Source organism: Pleurodeles waltl, chromosome 12 (genome assembly GCF_031143425.1).
Source record: "Pleurodeles waltl isolate 20211129_DDA chromosome 12, aPleWal1.hap1.20221129, whole genome shotgun sequence".
Lineage (NCBI taxonomy): Eukaryota > Metazoa > Chordata > Amphibia > Caudata > Salamandridae > Pleurodeles > Pleurodeles waltl.
Genome location: NC_090451.1, coordinates 81,603,592 through 81,624,426, shown reverse-complemented (window position 1 = coordinate 81,624,426; position 20,835 = coordinate 81,603,592). Strand labels below are relative to the sequence as shown.

The window sequence follows — 20,835 nt, the reverse complement described above, 5'->3', positions numbered from 1 at the left end:
GTGAAGCTGCACACCGTGCAGTAGAGACACAGACACACACACACATATGCTGACTCAAGTCCAGTACCGCAGATTCCCCACACTGCCCTGGTGTAAATAGTGAAGCTGCAGTCCTTGCAGTAGTCTCTCTCACATACACACACACACACACACACACACCTGGCTCAAGCCCAGTACTGCAGATTCCCCACACTGCCCTGGTGTAACTAGTGAAGCTGCACACCGTGCAGCACTCTCTCACACACACACACACCTGGCTCAAGCCCAGTACCGCAGATTCCACACATTGCCCTGGTGTAACTAGTGAAGCTGCAGACCTTGCAGTAGTCTCTCTCACATATATATATATACACACACACACACACACACACACAGGCTCAAGTCCAGTACTGCAGATTCCCCACACTGCCCTGGTGTAAATAGTGAAGCTGCAGTCCTTGCAGTAGTCTCTCTCACATATATATATACACACACACACACACACACACAGGCTCAAGTCCAGTACTGCAGATTCCCCACACTGCCCTGGTGTAAATAGTGAAGCTGCACACCGTGCAGTAGAGACACAGACACACACACACATATGCTGACTCAAGTCCAGTACCGCAGATTCCACACATTGCCCTGGTGTAACTAGTGAAGCTGCACACCGTGCAGTAGAGACACAGACACACACACACATATGCTGACTCAAGTCCAGTACCGCAGATTCCACACACTGCCCTGGTGTAAATAGTGAAGCTGCAGTCCTTGCAGTAGTCTCTCTCACATACACACACACACACACACACACACCTGGCTCAAGCCCAGTACCGCAGATTCCACACATTGCCCTGGTGTAAATAGTGAAGCTGCACACCGTGCAGCACTCTCACAAACACCCCCCCAATGCTGGCTCAAGTCCAGTATTGCAAATTCCGCACATTGCTCTGGGGTGAATAATGAAATCCCTCCCCGGCCAAACGCTCCGCTGGAAGAGGTGCGCAATCATGTCCTTCCTCAGCCTCTGCCAGCTTTTCCGCTTACGACCAAAATACCTTTGTGAGAGCTAAAGACAGCGCAAAGGAAACTCCAGCTCACATTGCAACACATCTCAAAATAACCAAATACAGAAGAAGCCTTTCCAGGCGTTGCTATCCACATGCGCAGGGAGAACAGACCAAACATTGGGGACACGATTAGAAGCCTTTCTTACCATTTTGTGTCATAGTCGATCAGCACGTAGTTTTCCATCGCCAGTTTGAGATCCGGAATTTCTTCGCACACCCATCTGTGGAGCAGAAGGAAGCTTTAGCTTTGGTTGTCCTATTCTATACACCAATTCCAGCACTGCTCAATTTACAACTAGAGCATCTCTGTCAAGCCAACGTTTCATTAAGACCCATCTAATTATCCAATCATAAATGTATACGTAGTGACCCTCCTTTAAGTTCCGAGAGGTAATGTTCTCCACTTTAGGGATGGATGCTACAAAGCGTGATATTTCTGTCTGGCGTGACCAGACAGGGCACACGCCAGCCAGGGCACTGGTAGCATCAGTACCCGCAGTGACAACCTCACGGAGCATAAAAAAAATAAAAAAATCAAAAAAAAGAAGAACACAGGATAGAACCAGACCCTTTTGTGTTTTGGAACCTACTAGAGCAAAGCAACATCAATATGAATACTCTAGAAAAATATCTTTAATAAAAGCTATCACATAATAAAAAGATCATCATGAATAAGCCCAACCTGCCAGCCACAATCGAGTCGAGCACAATGCTGCGGTGGTGCCCAGTGAAGTCAAGCTCCACCATCTTAGACGTCACCCACCTTGTGACCCCTGAGCAGAAAAGGAGGTCCTTAAGTCTTCAGGAACATTTCATCACTTATTTGTTTCATACAGAGCCTCAGAACTCAGGCCAGGGGTGACCTTCAGAAAGAACAAGTGGCAACATGCCATGGGATCAGTAAGTGTGGGGGACCTAGGGCAAGAACGACCATCCACAAGGGGGAAGGAGCTGAAACAGTGACCTGAATGAGTAAGATGGAGCAACTGTACGAGGATAGCACAACGCTGGAATCAGGGTGGGGTTCAGTCTCGTCCCTAAAAATCTGAAACGCAGAAGCTAGAAAAGCTGTGTTGGTCTAAATCGGTTTTGTTTTTTAACTCTGTGGTCGGGCAGCAAGAATGAAAATAAACCCAGTATCTAACACCAATAAGACATGTTGGCGCTAGATCAAGCAATGCCCACCGTAGAAGGAGGTGATACAACACACTCGCCAACACACCCTCTCCCGGCTCGACCTCAGAGCATCACCAAGTACATAATGGAGTCCCCGCACACTCAGTTCACCTCTACCAAAGGCAAGGAGAGGACTTTTGGGCACCACAATCCACCCTCTTCTTTTTGTACACAGACAGATGCTGGCCCTAGGACCTCACATAAAATGAGAGAGATGGACTGTGGGAGAAGATATATGGCCAGGCATTTCAGGTTTGCCCTGAGACAGTCATTTAACGCCGCTGTTTGTGCAAGAATCATCCCCTCAACAACAGCAAGCTGACACATCTGAGCATCCCCTGACATAAGCACATGAACAGCAGATAGTAAAAGAAATGGGTCACCAGAACTGTGCGACTGACAGTGCTCACAGCCAGCCGGTGTGGGTTCTTTTAACACCCTGCACTCAGACTAAATCAGAGTGCTGCTTTCTATAATTCTATTCACTAAAATTACATAAACCCACCGCTGGTCAAAGGAACAGAGCCAAGGTCAGAAATTAAACCAAAATATTGTTATTACTAAGAGCATTTGGGCACTGTTTTCATAACTCTGAGGAATCCCCTCAAAACTTTGAGAATCGAGTGGTAGGTCATTCTTTGTAAAGCCTGACTGGATGAGTGCTGGCAGAGTTTTAGGTCTGCAAGCACTAGGATATGGTGGCAAGCGTGGGGCAGTTAGGCGTGCTCCAATCATGTCACGAGATTAGGCGTGAAGGAGTGAAAGACCAAGAGCCTGGTTCATACCTCAAACCAATACACACCGTGTCTCGAACAAATCATGCTGGTGGGACAGCAAAGTCAACATTATTTTTTCTAAATTCGGAGTGGCGATTATTTTCTCGCAAGAGGGTTCCAGAGCTTGCATGTCTGTAAAGAAAACAGCAGCGGTCAATGGTAACTCTTCTGAATGGGAGAATGAGGAACAACAGCACGGCCATTCTGGAACTGAGGATCCTCCTGTGAGCCTTAGTTCGGACTCCAAGGAGTGTTTTCTTGACTGGCGAAGTGATGAGCAGTAAGGCCATGCTCGATCTGAGGATCCTCTATCGTGCCTTGGTTTGCACTGCGATGCACAGAGCTTTGAAAGCACAGGTTCTCTACGAAGCATTGAAACTACCCATCTGCATGCTATGAGAAGGTAACCACCTGAGCAGAGGAAGCAGTGCAGGGCTGGAGTCAGTCTGTAACTTCCTATTAATACAGCTTGTCTGCCAGACAAACACAGTGGACCTAAAACACTGAGGACTGAGTAACAACGACCAAAAGGTCGAAAAGGGAAGAGGATATTGCTTTGTATAGAACTACTGTTTTCAACTCCACATCTGCTTACTTTTAAAGTATATGTACCTTCAAAATACGTTTATGTGATGCATAGTAAACCTGTATTTACCTAGATCTACTTAGATTGATTATAGTTTTGTTCTCGATACTTGGGCCTCGAGATTTTGGCCTATGATACTTTGTGCCAAATATCCGGCAGTCTCCAGATTTAAGCAAAGTTGGCACAATATAGACATTTTGTTTTTCCATTTTCGTGGTCCACCTTTGAAAAGAGGCAACTTTATTATCACTGAATGTAGGTGAAGTTTAGCTGTAGCATGAATAATGCCACATTTCAAATGAAAATGTAAAATTCTTACAGTCCACGATGACTTGCCTGGATTGAGTGGCATCTCCGTTTCATGTCAGGACGTCCATTATTGTGATTGCAGTACTTGTACAAATGCAGTCTTTTCGGAAACATGAATTCAGAGCGCACTCATGGCCTTCGCTGCATGCTCTAAATAAACTCCTTGCAAATCTGTTACTTTCAGGTGAAAGGCTTCGTGGGACGTCAGTCATCTGGAGAAGCCCTTCTGCACCAGCTCATCCACGGTGGTCCCTGCTCTTGGACACAGACTTCACTAAGGCTGTCCGCTCCCAGGAAACTTAATGAGATCTGAGCAGGCTCTTCCGCTCTCCGGCTGACCTGTGGCTTCCAATTCGTTTTTCAAGTTGGCGTAAATTTACCCAGTGAGTTGATGACTTTGGGTTTCAATTGAGTGTAATTGATAGAAAAAGATGGGATGAAAGCATTGGAAATGAGTGAGCACGTGCTGCGCCCCAGGAAATTTATACCAGAAACCGAGCGTAAGAAAAAAGCGTTCAGTCCTGAAGTGAGCAGCGAGACAAGACGGAGATAACCCAATATCCCTGATAAACAGAAACGAGGCGAACAGGCTCTCCATCAGAGAAGCAGGAAGATGTGGGAAAGCAGAGAGTAGGGGCACTCAAGTAACGCGAGCAGAGGGCGAGATCTGGGGAATTCCAGATGCTACTACTGCTCAGGGAAACAGAACCCCGGGTTGTGGATTTATTCTAGTTCAGCAGTGCCTACATTCCATGTTATGTGGGTCGGAACGGGGAATAACCTTGGAATACTATGCTGCAAAGCTCCTACTACGGTGCTTTTTCTCTGGCAAATGTTTGCCAGATTTTGCCGGGTACAACAGCTGCAGATAAATAATTTCAGTTCTGCGAGACTTAAGCACAATTTGTAAACCTAATTCAGAAGCAACAAGCTGAAGAGTCTCGTCGGGAAGGGCTTGCATTATTAAACGCAGGTCGGAACATGTGCCATCTGTGTGTTCCAGACTGACGTGACCAGCTCACAGTTTCTCTAAGTTGAGACAGAGAAATATATTGAATGTACCATGTGATGTAAAAAGAGAACCCTATGAACGGAACACGCAGCCTTCCCCTAATCCGTTCAACAACGAACTTTATCTACAACATCGAGGCACAAGAGCTAGCGATGGTTTTTAGAAAACGTCCACTTCAACTATTTTAAGCCACAGTCACTTTGAAGACCTTTTTGTCAGGCAAGGACAGGCATCTCTCAAACATGTTTAACAAAAGGGCCTCTTCTACTCCCCTCCGAAGCCAAGAGATGTATATTTGGAATTCACAGAGCACCATAAACTTTGACAAACCGCCAACACTCAAAAGCTACCATAGCTGCTTGCTGTGCACCACTTTAGACATGAATTTCATGCCACAGCTACAGATCTAACACACAAATGGCAAAAAGATGGGCACAGAGAACCTGCCTGTGAACACAGAAATGTGCACTTACCGAATAGTTTCAATGATTTCGTTAGCAGCATCATGATGTTTATCCTAGAAATTGAGAGAGAAAGTGCATGGTTAAAATCCCAGAGCATTTGAACAACATACCATTTATGTCACTAAAGAACTCCATACTGTGCACTCCACTCCAAACCAACACACGACAGGACATACGAGACAGAACACTGCAGAAATAGAACATGGACACGGCACATAGCTGAGGATTAATGTACTAAAAACACCACCATGATGGACGTCCTGACATGAAACGGAGATGCCACTCAATTCAGACAAGTCATTGTGGACTGTAAGAATTTTCAATTGAAATGTGGCATTATTCATCCCACAGCTAATTTTCACCTACACTCAGTGATAATAAAAATATCATACCGTGCACACCACAGATAAGCGTGAGCATGAAAGAACCACTGCACACAGACACCTAAAGCGAATACGGAAACTGCCTACTTTTATCAGACCTAGTACCACGGTGGTAATAAAAATGTCCTTTCAGTGCTTACCTTTCCTAAAGGTACGTCTAGATAATGGAACTGCACATGACTAACAATGTTGACTAAACATATCTACTTCATCCACGCCCTGGATGCTCATTTGATGGGGAATAAAAGAACTTGGCATGAAGGACAAAACTGAGGGTGGATACCAAATTCTCATATTTGTCAAAGCAAAGAGCTATCTCTGCTAGACAGAAGACACTCTCCAGGAGCGACAACTAATACCATAGCAAACTGTGCTGATATTAGAGAATGTAGAGCGCGTAACATTAAAATGAGGCAAGGTCTGCTATTTAAAATGAGTTTGAGGCCAATATGGAACTTGCTAACTGGAGGCACAATCTGAACAGTGCAGCCCCTTCCAAATAAATGAAGCACGGTTGGTGTTTGAAAGCAGTTCACTGGAGTTATGAGGCATTCCTCCCAAAGAAGCAGAAGTATTTAACTATAATACTGGCAGCCTCTGTGCACTACAATGCTGGCGATAGTGTGACCTCAGGAAAGATGTGAACGCCGCTACCACCTGGAGAACATATAAAAGCTTGCAGAGTCACATGAAGTTGCGAGTTCAGCATTTCTGCCAAAGTTGACCACATCGACTTGGACAGAGTGCAAAATTGATGAGAAACAGAACCATAACAATGCAATCACCTATCGCATCCACAAAGCAGGCCAGCTCATAGGCAAAGGATTTCAGTTTCATCTGAATGGCCAACACATCTGCAGCAGACAAGCAGCTGCACAAAAGCAACTCACTTCTTTCTCGCCCAGTGATCTTAACCCACAGATGAGAGGCAGTTCAAGGCGAATAAAAGTTCTACCAGCCACTATCAAGAGTATCTGTGGTAGCAACTCTGCTCAGTTAAAATCTCCATAAAAGGGGGACAGGGGCATGAGGATAGTGCTTTGACAATATAAAATGGCGATATTTATATAATTAACAAATAACAGAAAGAATAGATCATTGCTGTCTGCAGTGTACACAGGATGTTACTATTAACTGTATAGAGGGCAAAGAAATTAAACCTCATTCTGGAAAGAACCGCCTGAGTGCTATGTTTCGAATACGGATATTTGGAGTGCACTATTAAAAAATCCTCAGCTGGTAAAGTTACTGGTGGGAGTTAGAACTATTACCTCCCTACGCGCCTTGTCGAACATCAAGCCTTTTCCTGAGCGGTTACAGCTCAGAGGTTAGTAGACTCGGGCCTAATAACACAAAGAAATAAACGAGCGCATTTCCCAGGTACTCTGCCAGAGTGCACAACTCACAGGTCGAACAAACAAAAGGTGAGACTGTATGATCTGGAATGGCTGTAGGGCCTGTAGCCCAGATAGAAACACAATGAAGTCATGTAAATCTGGGACCCCTGTCTGTAACTAATACAATTGTACTGTAGTGTTTTCCTAATTGAGGTGAGAAGTCTGTGCTTGAGGAGCATCCGGTAATTGTTTCACCCTCCAATACACAATGTGTTAGTGCACTGGACAATGGCTGGAAGTTTGGGAGGTACCAGGTGAAAGGCTTTGGGACTAAATGGACCGAGCAGTTTCCTGTACGAAACTCTGCACATTAACCTGGTCTCTTACTCACAATGGCTGCGACTGGAGTTTACTAAGCTTTGAGTGGATGCGTTGCCTAGGACAGATCTAAAACAACGGTGCAAGCCAAACTACAGCCTTCTGATAAAAATTAGGTGACACGTCAACAAACAAAGCCATTGCAGTGTTCATCAGCGTAAAGGAAAGAAAGTGGTGCTTCAGTAACAGAAAATGTAGGACCCTTTTCATCAGCAAAGTAGGAAACTGCACGACTAAACTACTTATGTAATTTTTCTTTTTTAAAATATTTTAAGGATCAACGGTGATCCTCCTCTGAAAACAGTGCAGAGTCTAGGTGTAGCTGTTTCTAACATTCAACAAGAATTAAAAAGCTGGGGGGTGGAATTATTGAACAGGAAAGTAAATGCATGAATATCGACGTATTACGTTGCCTTACTTTACATGCGCAACAAACCGGGCTGTTTAATCACAAGGCTACTCCTCAAGTCTTCTCAAACCTTAGAAACAGTGGGCAAGAGCAGATTTCTACATTTATCACAACTGAAAGCACTGACAGTGCAGACTACAGTGAGATTGGACAAACCATGGAGTAAGTTTAAGCAGGCACAAAAAATCAGTGGCGCTTTTTTCATGCTCACTTGCTTCGGACAAGAATGCGTGTTGAGATCACTGCTGCACACCACGTGTCTCAAACAACCTGTACACTCCCTCGAAGTCTATCACAAGGCTACTCTACCAAAAGCGAAGCAATCCAGGGCCACTACTCAAGAACTGAGCTGTCTCCCACTGTAAGTCAGGAAGAAGTGGTTCACAAATGTATGCACAGCAAAGCCTCCTTGAAAGAAAATCACACCAGCCCAGAAAAACCCTACGCTCTGGCCCTACCTCAATTCAACCTTAAAAGCCTCCGCAATAAGGGACATGTTCCAAGTCACACACAATTCCCTGGTGTGACAGTCCAATTCCACCAAGATAATTCCCGCAATTCAGTAAACGTTAAAACACTTCACCCCGACTCAGGATGCAACAAAAAGAGCTTAAGTGTCCGAAAGAGAGTTTCTTTGGAGTTCACACACAAGGTAACACAAGTACAGTCCTGGGATTTTGCATGAGAACCATACATAATGGCTACTGTAGTCTTGTAAGCTTCCTCTGACCCAATTAGACTAAGGGACATATGTACGAACATTTTTTCCCATAGACACAGAATGGGTAAAAACCTTTGGTACATCTGGCCCTAAGTCACTTAGGGGTAATGACTAGGTGAAACGCCTACTACCAGAAACGGTGTCAATAGGGACAAGGAGTAATGTGATCAGCCTCCTCGCACAAAACAGAGCCCGAACCGAAAGGGACAGGCCACAATCAGTGTAAATGACCTCCATATTTTCATAATTGCTGAACAGGTGAGAAGGGCGGAAGGAAAAGAAGGTCAACGAGAGGAGAGGACATGGGCGGGAGATTCATGGACAAGGAGTAAAAAGGGATGATTTCAATCAATCTATCACTGGCCCTGTGACCGGCCACCACGGCCACTGTTTCTGGAGCGGAAGCGCCCTGCCCCGGAAGGCGATGTGATCCGATTATAAACTAGTTCTGTGAAATCTCACGGCCCTGCCTCTCCAGCCGTCCCCTTTCACTAGATCCCGGCTCATTAGCCACTGAAATCAGCAGGAGCCCCTCGAGACAAAACACGAAGTCAAGCAGATGTCAGGGCACAGATGGAACATAAGCTCTTCTTGGGCTCAGCCCGATGAGCTCTATTTTTAGAACGCCACAACACAAATGAAAAAAATATATAAATAATTAAAAAATTAAAAAAGCGAGAGGTGAGACCTTAAAAGTCCTACAATGTTCGGGGCACGGGTTCTAGCAGTCGAAGGCACACTGGCACGTTAGGAGTTACACAATTACACAAGGAACAGCAACTTGTGGTAAAACAGATGAGCTGAAGCTCTTGAACACACCAGTGATGGACCCGAGTGAGCAGGAAGGCCTCATTAACAATGTTCTGCGCAACATAGTCTTATGCAAGACTAACCGAAGTATACAACACCATTTGTGAAGTCTTCCGATCCCGGACATACTCGCACCAAGGAATTTAAACATAAGATCAAGGGTGCCCAATGCAGGTTCAGGCGGCCAGCTCCATGCCACTTTATTGTAACGTTCCAATGACTTCATAAACAAATCACATTTATTGTTGTGGTGTGTACAGTGCCTCGAACGGCTGGAACTTCAGACAATAATTAAGTAGCTAATAGGGCTGGACTGGATGCAATGCTCCAACAGATTGTCCCCATGTTTACGAGATGTGGAGAGGCTTGAAGTATAAAAAGAATCCGTAGCAGCCAACACTTTTTAGGTATGCTCATTACAACCAGGCCAATGGCCACCGACACACATGCACCAGTGTCTCAAACAAAGCCAACAAACGACTGTAATAAAGAGATGAACATCACTTCTACCCATGAGCTCAGAGCCCTTAACAGAAGAGCAGTGTTAGAACTATTTCAAACCTACACAGAGCACACTCGCACATGACCAACAAGCTCTCCCATCTTTCATTAAGGGTGATCGGAGCGGCATCAGACACTCTTATGGACGGTGCAACATCACAACTGTGACAATGTCATAGGGAGTACCCCGCAACCTTGCTTTAGTTAATTAATTCCTAAATTAACAGTATAGGTAGGCATGTCGTGTGGCTTTTGGTGCCACTAACTCTGAATAAGTTATAAAAAGTAGTTTATAAGAGGTCACTCAAATCAATTGGGTTAACAAGAGCACTCTCTGCAAGACAACACTCCACACCAAAGAACACTAAACAGAGGCAAACATTTCCAAGCTTGTACTTCTTCATACATAAGAGCTTTTACATTAGCTCTATCACCAAACAACAACATGCAGGTCTTGAGGCTTGCATTTAAAGCCATAATTCTCATGGTCAGCACAGATCTACCGCTGGTGCTTTCAACAAAGATACTAGCGCATCCAACAACGAAGAGCAGTGGTGTTCTTCATGCACCAGGCAATCCTGGCCAAGTATCATCTTTGGATGGGATGCATTAATGTAACTGTAGTGAAAAAAGCTAATAAACAAAAAAATGCCCATGTGTGCTCAGACATCCCCAACTATGAGAAAGTGTATGGTTGAAGAGGCTTTGAACTTCCACAAACGGGACGATCCGAGTCTAAGTTACGTTTGACCAACGTGCACCCATTGTACACTGTCCGTGTTAACAGCATAATATACACTGATCAAGTGAGCTATTGCAATTACTTTCAGTCAGAAAATAAATATCTTCTTTGTCAAATTAATCCATGAAACCATATTAGCTTTATTCTTCTGTTTGCAGTATTCCGTTTAAATAATTAACAGATATGTGGAGCTTCAGATGATTAAGCAGACAGATTTAAGGTATGTTAACTGCATGAATATAGCACATTAACACCATCAGTAAAGTACTGAATAGCTTTATTAAATGGGCGATTTAGTGTCGCTCGTGTTGGTCAATGTGAAAGTATGATGCATACTCACATTCTGAATGAATGTGCTGTAAAACGTTTTTTATTTATTTTATTGATGTGGTTGGGCGGTTGTATAGATGCTTTCCTGGGCAGAAAGGTTTCTAACAGCATCCCTAGCTGGGTAACTCACAGTGTTGTAATACCAAACACATGATGGTCTTGGAAGTGTAGGCCTACTTTAGCCAAATGCTATTAAGATGTATGCTAGTGTAGTGCCAGAGAGTGCTATTCTGTTTGTACCACCTAGCCTGTTATATGCCTGTGGTGCAGTCTTCAACACATGAGTGGTTGTTAACCAGTAGAGGAGGTTTCTCCAACAAGTAGCTTGTGAGCTATTGGTAGCTTACATCGACCTTCAAGTAGCTCTCCTGGGTCCAGACCAGCCTACTAAATGTGAAGATTTTGCTTGGCTGGGTGAGTATGTAAAAATAAAAATAAAGTGTCTATTCAACATGAAAGTGTGTATTTTCATAACTCAGGGTGATGTTTGGTAAAAAAAAAAAAAAAAATGGATGAATTTCTAAAAGCCTTTTAAAGTTGATGTTTGAGTGAAAAGTCACGTGGCATTGGAGAGATATATTATCACCTCTAATCCGAGCAAACATGAAACCCATTGCATTGCAAATGCTTGTTTTGCATTACTGCTGGCAATTCTGCCTCTTGTACTGAGGTGAACACTGCTGGTCACTTTATCAGCACCGAATGTCTTAAGGTAGCTAATTACGACATATCAAAAGTGTGCTTGGTGCGTCTAACCTGAGTAAAATGTGACTGTGTGATGTGTTTTTTGGCTTGAGGGACGTTTGCAGTCAAGTTGAACCATTATTATAGTGTTATTAAATATTGAAGGCATTTTAGGCTAGTGATAGCCAACCATAAATTAAATCTTGAAACTTTTTACTGACTGGACAGGAAGGCAAGGGCAGAAGAGGCTGTAGATTAGTGGAGGCGGGAGGGAGAAAGACAAAGTCAAGAAAACAGTTTGTAAGCATTACATTTTTATCAGAAAACATCGCCTGTGGAAGAAATGCAAGATCTGTCCTCTTTTTACAGGGCCAAATATATTTTCATTGTTTTCCCATGTACTTAAACAGCAGCAGCCCCAAAACTAAAAAGGCACTGAAAATATAGGTTATTTCTGAGGAGACAATTGGGTTGGGTCAGTCTCGGTTGCGGTTTCTTGTGCCAATCTTTAAGGCGCCAATAGAAGTTAAAAAAAAAAAAAAAAGTTTTCAATTTTGATCATTGGGATTATAACACTTCTGTCTGCAAAAGGTGCTATGAAGGCCCTGTATATCACTGTGCAACCTAAACACGTAGGCAGATATGAGGGGGATTTGCACCTGCACCCTCAACTACGTTAATCCTTACAGAAAAAAAGTATCCTCTTCCAAAACAATCTTATAGTTCGTACAGTCAAAACAGATTTCTATATTTACATTAAAAATCATCTTTTCAGTAATGAAACGCTAGACCTTTCGGTTTTGCCACTGCAGTTTCAATAAGGTAAAACCACATCTTCCTTACGAAAGCGAACGTTATGCAACACAAAAGGCCAAGGACATTCTCAAGTGCTTGAGGGAATGAAAGGAATGAATGAATGCAGCATCCCCACTGAATGGAGAGACGGCGCCATAGGCGGAGTGGCGTCTCGCTGCTATGAAATAAGACTGGGATTCACTAAGGTTTACTTTAATCATACGTGTGCACTTTTTTCCAGCAGCAAGGTTTTCAACTCTTCATAAACGGCGCTAAGTTTCGCTGGTCATCGTTGCCACAGCAACCTTTTTTCCGCATTGCAAGACAATTTCACCACTTGCCAAGATAATTTTAACTGTAATCTAAAGAAATCAAGCATAAACAGTTATGAATAGTTTTTCGTGAAAGTTAGCCTGCTGTGACGATTTTCTGTGGACAATGGTTTTGCCGCACGAATAAAAAAAAAAAACTGCGTTTTTGTGAAGCATAAACTTCTGCAGAAACATACCTTAGTGTTAAAAAAAGGTTAAAGTTAAAAGAATAAAAGCAATTCATCTCTTGGTATCCCCTTATGGCCTGTAGGTGAGTTCATTGCCCACACAGGTGAATGTGTACATGGTCCGACCTCACCGTCTCCCAGACACAGCACACACGGCCTTTATTTTTCCACTACAAGACCAGGACCCATTCAAACCGAGGAAGGAACAGCCTCGTGCAGCGCGTCGATGAGTAACCGGAGCGCCCAGTGAGCTCACAGTGAACCCTTCTCATTTAATGAAGGGCTGAGTCAGGCGCGCGTGAGTAATCCCGGCCGTGCGTAAAAGCGCAGCCACGCGCCGCACCGGCTCGTGCTGCCCTCGCGGCTTCCGTACTGAGCAGCAGGCGGGGGAGGCGAAGTCATGCTTTCAGCTCGTGCCAGTGGGCGGCATGGTGTGGGCACCCGCAGCTCCAGGCCAGAGGCGTGCAGAGCGTGCGTCAGGGAAGGGGGTCGAGAACGCCCACTGCATCCCCATTCAATGCTGGCTCACTCAAGGGCTGTACAAACCCTCTACACCGATGCACCTGCACTCGCCTAATGCACCCCCGGCCGCCCACCTCTGCCCCCTTTCAATGCTGACGCGCACCCGCCCCTGCCACGAACACCTCACCTCACCCCACCCCACTTCCAACGAATTCAGAACCTCGGGGATAGCGGTTCAAGGAGTTGCACCAATGCTGACAGCTGATAAATCGTTTTCACTGCAGCATATACCGCGCCAATGCGAACCGTCCTGCCCAAACTTTTTTGGTATACTTAAGTGGGAGTCCTTAAGTGGGACGGGTATGCCCAAACGTGAGCCACGTGCACACTGTGCCACTGGAACCAACCCATACCTGGCTGAAGAGCCCTAATAGGGGCAAACCCGGTCCTGCATTGCTCGTGTTCCAGTTCAGGGAGAGCTTGACAGTTCAGACTGGACTGTTCCCACCGAGGCTAGGTCAACGCTGATTTACTTTTCGCTGGGTCGAAACTGAGGTAGCATGGTGTTCAAATTAACAACGAACTGGGATGCAGCCCGACCAGTGGCTGAGATTAATTCAAGCATTAAATCCATCACTTTTTTTGGTATCCAATAAATTGTTTTGGGCACAGACCAAATAACAGGCTACTCCAGTTGGGCTTAAACAGGCTTTGCCAACAAGTAGCTCATAAGCTACTAGTAGCTCTCATGCTACCTGTAAGTGGTTCTCCTGTGTGCTGCTCAGATAACTACATTACACATGTTTTGCTTTGCTGAATGAATATATGTATACCAAAATTAAAAAGTGTGGTTACATGACAAAAGCATATATATGTTGTCGCAACTCCAAATCTTATGGTGGAGAAAAGTGCTTGAAATTGCAAAATATACTTAAAACTGAAATTTGAGTGATAAATCAATTCAGCACTGGAGATAGTTATTACTAAAATTATTTCCTTGGTGCCAGGGGCATAGCAACTATGGCTGTAATGTATTGCCCATACACAGGCATTCCAAATTGGCAAATACTTTTTTGCATTACTGCTGGCAACCCTGCCTGGTATAGTAAGGTGACCATTGCTTGAAATAGTACATGTGGTGGTCACAGTTACAACACTTATTTGTAAGCTCGAGATGATTTCCACTGACAAAGTAGCTAGTATTACGGAAAGGGATGGAGACCCCTGGGCTAAAACATTAAAGTTGCATAGTTTTTCAACCTCTGGACAACATCTCATGCGCTTCTTCCACTCCAAAATAATGGCAACTTTATTCTAACAAATTTAAGACATTTGGGGTGAGCATTCTACATGCAAGCCCACAGCTCTTTTTATAATGGCAAAGCAAACGCAATGGTCAAGACTAGTGACCACCCCTCAACCCACTTGGACAATCACTTGTTTCATGTACAGCAGTAAACTGCTCTGTATCTTACTGAGAAATGGATACAGACTCCTATATAGGGTGGTCATTTTTCCAGAGCTCATTGGGTAAATACCCCGAACCCACGTGATGCAGTCAATGCTCTCTGCGCACACATAGTAGTGGAGGCAAGCTCTGCTCACCACTGTAAGGGATCCCCAGCATGTGCACAGTCTGTGTCCCCTCCATTGACTGCAGTCCCCATATCAATAAAGACACAATATTTCCATCTGAGCTTTCCTTTTTTATCCCAAACCTTTGTCTTTATTTGGTTTTGTTCAATATGATCAACTGAAGCGAATCATGATCACAGGTCCCAAGCTAGTTACAAATTAAAATCTAGGCTGATGGTCTGTGTCCTTCTTGATGTGGAGGTGAAGGGTCACCTTACTTGTTCAGGTGTGCAGGCCATGTCCACTACATGGCTACACACCAGGATACAGAGGGTTTTAGTCCGATCGCAGTCTTCGCCTCCTCCACTGGCTCCATGATCACTAAGGCAGGGCGGTCCAGCAGCACAAACCACTCTTACTTCACTGGCAGCATGATTACTGATTCAGGAGTTCACATTCAGAGTCCTAGTCCTAACCTCCTCAACAGATTGCACGCTCAGTAATCCAGGGGTTTGTATTCCGCTGCATACAAGCACCCTCTAAAGGATGTGCAATTGCTGGCATAGGGGTTCCTATTCACCTGTATAGTTCATTGGCTCTCTACTGGTAGCACAATAATGGATGCTTAAATTCCTATTCAAAAGACATTGGTTGGGTACCCTTTTGTAGGCTGTGCAATTGTTGCTGCATCGTGTTGTTCACATAACCGAGTTCTTTTTCATAAGCGAACTGAGCTGCTGTGTGCTCACATTTACATTTAGGGTTGAACCTATAGAGTCCGGGAACTTAACTTCATTCTGAAAACGAGTAGCTTCCCTATTGTTTCAAGATCTTTGGTTTCTCATCATGGGCAATAGTAATATTGAAAAGTGCTTGCAGGATTACAGGAGGTGAGTTTATAAGTATTAAGCCAGCTCTTCCGCTTACCCTTTTCTTGCTCTGGGAAGCAGTGCGGCAATGCCTACCAGCACCCATTACATGCCTTACTTCCAAGGAACGTCTGTCGTGGTCCAAGAGACCCGTCAGGAATTGGGAGGCTTTTTGCCGTAAGTAAGCAATGGGGCATCTCATGGAGAAGAAACCTGCTCCGGTCTGGACTTCCATATTTCAGCCTCAAATGTAAACGGTGTCTCCCTGCATGCCTCTTCAAAATACAAACTAGGAGAGCACCTGGTAGTGTTTTTAACATTTTAGTTAGACTGACAACAAGCATGTTTTGAATGAATGAATATTCTCCCGAAAAAAATAATATATAGCCTAAAATGTGTAGGGACTTTTGAATATCTGCCGGGGGGATGTGTTCTCATGCACGAGAACACTTTTAAACAAATGTTTACTGTTTTTTAGGTGTTCGAGCCCTCAGATGGTCACTGCAAGAGCTGAGAAACTAAGCAAAGGGGGAGATGCCCAGCAGAAGTAGGTGACTGTGTCGAAAAGGTTCAATATTCTACGCATCTTATACACTAGAGAACTGACAACTCTCCAATGGTAGATGACGCTAAAACGAAGAGCCTCAAAGTGCTGCCATGTACCCCAAAACAATGTACTTTGGCTGGTTTTCAGTCCTTGGGGCTAGAGTGGAAAACCTTCAGTGTACAGTTGGCCAGAAGGGCAGAAGACCTCTACTGAGACAGGCATCAGTCAGAACCCACTGAATGTCAAGCACTGAGAGGAAGATGAGGAGCAGAGCGATGGGCAGACTATAGACCATGGGTACTCACAAACTTTTTCTCGGGGGCCAAAATTGCAGTATGGTTTGCGGCCGAGGGCCGCACTGAAGTGACAGCGGGGGGCGGGGCTTAGAGGGGGAACAACCACCCCACCCCCTTTTTCAAAACAATGCCCCTACCCCAGTAACACACACAGCATGCACACATACAGCGCCATCTGCTCTCACCCCTACCCCAGTAACACACACAGCGCGCACACATACAGCGCCATCTGCTCTCACCCCTACCCCAGTAACACACACAGCGCGCACACACACAGCGCCATCTGCTCTCACCCCTACCCCAGTAACACACACAGCGCCATCTGCTCTCACCCCTATCCCAGTAACACACACTGCGCCATCTGCACACAGCGCCATCTGCTCTCACTCCTACCCCAGTAACACACACAGCGCCATCTGCTCTCACCCCTACCCCAGTAACACACACTGCGCCATCTGCTCTCACCCCACCCCAGTAACACACACACACAGCGCACACACACAGCGCCATCTGCTCTCACCCCTACCCCAGTAACACACACAGCGCGCACACACACAGCGCCATCTGCTCTCACCCCTACCCCAGTAACACACACAGCGCGCACACACACAGCGCCATCTGCTCTCACCCCACCCCAGTAACACACACACACAGCGCACACACACAGCGCCATCTGCTCTCACCCCTACCCCAGTAACACACACAGCGCGCACACACAGCGCCATCTGCTCTCACCCCTACCCCAGTAACACACACAGCGCGCACACACACAGCGCCATCTGCTCTCACCCCACCCCAGTAACACACACTCACAGCGCGCACACACACAGCGCAATCTGCTCTCACGCCTACCCCAGTAACACACACTACATTAAAAACAAATAAATAAAAAACCAAAGAGCCTTACCTGACTCAAAGCACTGTAAAGATGCCACAAATGTGGAACAGCAGGCAGGCGGGCAGCAGACGTGGAGCCGGTGACAGGATCGTCAGGGCAACGCCATAAACAATGGCCGCCGTATGTAAACAGAGGAGGGCCGCGGGAGCATGCTCCCGCGGCCCTCTTCTATGTTTACATACTGCTGCCATTATGATGTGGCGTTTGATGTGCGTCTCGCGGGCCGCCAAGCTAGGTCCGTGGGGCCGCTGGCGGCCCGCGGGCCGTACTTTGAGTACCGTTGCTATAGACCGTTCACAATTCTAGCACAAAGCCTCAGGCAGATACCATTATATTTGTCTGCTGTGACAGGACATTGAACCAATGTAATGAAGGCATTGAAGAATGATCCTCAGATAACAGAAGTATGAAGAGGTGGCTATTGCTGTGTGTTACATTTACTTCCGATAGATACAGCTTTAGGTCTGCGGTCCGGCCCTCAGAGGCATCAATGTACAAGGTAGAGTGCAGGATCAACAGAGAACAGGAACAAGGCCTCAGTCTAAGAATTCAAATAAAGGTGACCTTTCGTCTCCATATTTGGGCACTGAGAAGGCAATCTTCAACCATCTGACAACCACTTGCAAACCCTCCTGGATTCGAAATAGAATATCTGCAACGAACTAGACATAGCCATGGCATCACCCCAAGTTCAGAAAAAACATAACTTAAAAAACGCCTTGAGAACACCAGTCACAGAATGGGACAGCTCCCAACTTTCACCCAGAAATGACCTCCTCCATAAAGACCGGAAATCTCCAATATTGCTTTTGGAAGACACCAACCTATTAATCTGGGGATTTTGTAATAAATAGGCTGACTCTTTGGCCAAATCCACTCTGCAGCGCTTTGAAGAGACTGAAAGGCGCATGTTTTATAGCTACACAACACCTTAAATAAATAGGGTACTAGCATAAGGTTCTGGATGCATGACCAGCCCACTTCACTACTGCAGGATTAGGGTGCAGTGGGAGATCAGTAGCTGAACAGAGCCCACCCCATGCAGTAAATATATGCCATATGCAACTCCAGGTTTCACAGACAAAAATAAGCTGTGCAAAAAACTGAAAGTTACGTTTAAAAAAAAAAAAAAAAAAAGGACACAATGCTGCCTGAACCCAGGCTTCCGCTTGGTTTTTCAACCAACACATCCGTGTCCCCAACCTGCTGGAAATGTTACAGACGAACACGTTAGGGAAGATTTTCAGGTTTACACAGCTCTGCAAACCAGGGCGGGTAACTGGAGCACTCTGCCTGAGGCAGCGAGCTCTGAAGGACTGAACAAAACGCAGATTTGAATACATTCACAACCCAATTCCATTAAAGGGAACAGCCGCTTTACCAATACGCCCAAGCCACTTTTGAGGTTCAGTCCTTTGAGGGCTTGCTGGCAGAAAGAGGTCCAAAATGAGTTACAGCGGACTTGAGCACTAACGTCGAGCAGGTCTGTGGAGAAACAAAAAGCTAATTAAAGCGTCCCTGGGTAAACAGGTGCGGCCGGAGGTGCGCCTGTTTACAGCAGGTTGGCCCTTCCTCCACCCGACCCAAATCTTTTACAAGCAACTATGCCGCTTTGAAGGAGTGGATATCTATAATCAGTCCTTCTGTGCACCCCTAGACTCAGTGCAGTTTTCATGGAAAGGTGCACCTCCGCAGGGCATATAAAGCACCCGAAAAAGAAGGGCATCTACCACGAGGACTCTACATCTAAACCGTAGGGGCGCAAGGATTCCCAAAGTGCCACACAAAAGATGGGAGAGCGCCATATAAATTCATCTGACGTAACTATGGCTAGAAGCTCATATGGAAACAGAAGCACATGGACTCATTTTGGCTAAGCCCAGAAAAAAATAAGCATCCCCTTATCCAAAGGCCGCGCAACCAGCTCTCGCTATTGACGAAGTGATTCCACTGACGAATCGAGGGTATGTAAAAAGTAACTAAACACTTCAGTAAATGCCTTGTTTAAAAACACTTGTATAAAGTCAAGTGGGGGTCGTTTCCGGCACAACTGCCAGCCAAAGATGGGTACCGTGAAGATCAGAGTCCACAATCTGAGAAAGGTTTCACCTGGTTCGGGCCTCAGGGTGATGCTGGTGCCCTGCCTCAAGGGTAACAAAGCTCTAGGAACGGCTTGTTGCCAAGGAGTACATTCACAGTGCTAAGCATGGTAGGCAATGTATGGCAACCATTCCATATGCAGTGGGGTTGACTGGAGCCAAGCTAAAGCTAGAAGAAAGAGGTAAGTGCATTCAGTGTTTGTAAAGAGCTAAATGTCTCTAGCTTCGAAGCACAAAGGGAGAATAAAGAAACTGAAGAATGAAGATAGAACTACTAACCCAAAGCAAGATGAATGCAGAGGTGCAGTAAATGTGGACAGCTCTATGGTCCACATCCGAACACTGCTTTGAAAAGAACTTAAGTTCGAAGTCGATGAAGGCTTAGAGAAGAAGCAGTGTTTAATCCAGCCGTCATCAGAGCTGGCTTATATGCAGATGGTAAGACAACTGGACTGAGCTCGCGTAACAACTCGTCTACAGCAAATTAAAACTTGAAGTCTCCTTAAGCTTATTTTTACATTCCTGAAAAAATGGAACTGTTAAGTGCTTCTTTTGTGAACAGCGGTATACAGAAGGATTTCCGGAACGCTCATAAAGCGAATTTTGAGACCGCATCTGTGCAGTACATCTGGTCATATTATTCTCGACTGGCACCACACAAAACGTTTGGTCAAAAGTGCCAAAGAGGGTGTCTAGGTTCCAAATCAGCAACTTAGCCACTGGACCATTCAACTGCATATATTCCCCAAACTAAGCACAGAGTAACTTTGACCATCATTTGATTTTCATGAACAACATTTCCCTTCAAGAACTGGATAGACACCATTATCAAGTTGACATACCTAAAGTATTTGCTTATTTCAGATTGCAAATTAAATTGTCCAAGGTTTTTTTTTTTTTTTAAATCAATTCTGAGAATCCCCACTCGGACACTCCGAACCCTTCTGAGGAGAGCTCTCATTTGTACTCTAGCGTTCTTACTCATAGGCACAATCTAGCAGGAACATTTACCAGAATTACCTATTTTAATAAAGTTAAGCATTCAGGAATGTTAATTATGCATGCCACTGACTACATCCATTTACCACCACATACTTTGGTTCAAAAACAGTGACAGCATGTAACACA

At 45.1% G+C, this 20,835-nt stretch overlaps 1 protein-coding gene across 2 annotated transcripts in view; it reads right to left on the bottom strand.

The window, feature by feature from the left end:
• DOT1L (DOT1 like histone lysine methyltransferase) overlaps positions 1-20,835 on the bottom strand; it is a 255,913-nt gene that overhangs the window by 217,493 nt on the left and 17,585 nt on the right. For both annotated transcript variants that reach the window (XM_069216576.1, XM_069216575.1), the window contains exons 2-3: positions 5,382-5,425; positions 1,196-1,270 (exon numbers count right to left, since the gene is read on the bottom strand). In XM_069216576.1, the coding sequence (XP_069072677.1) occupies positions 1,196-1,270; positions 5,382-5,425 (119 nt within the window). The remainder of the gene's footprint in view (positions 1-1,195; positions 1,271-5,381; positions 5,426-20,835) is intronic.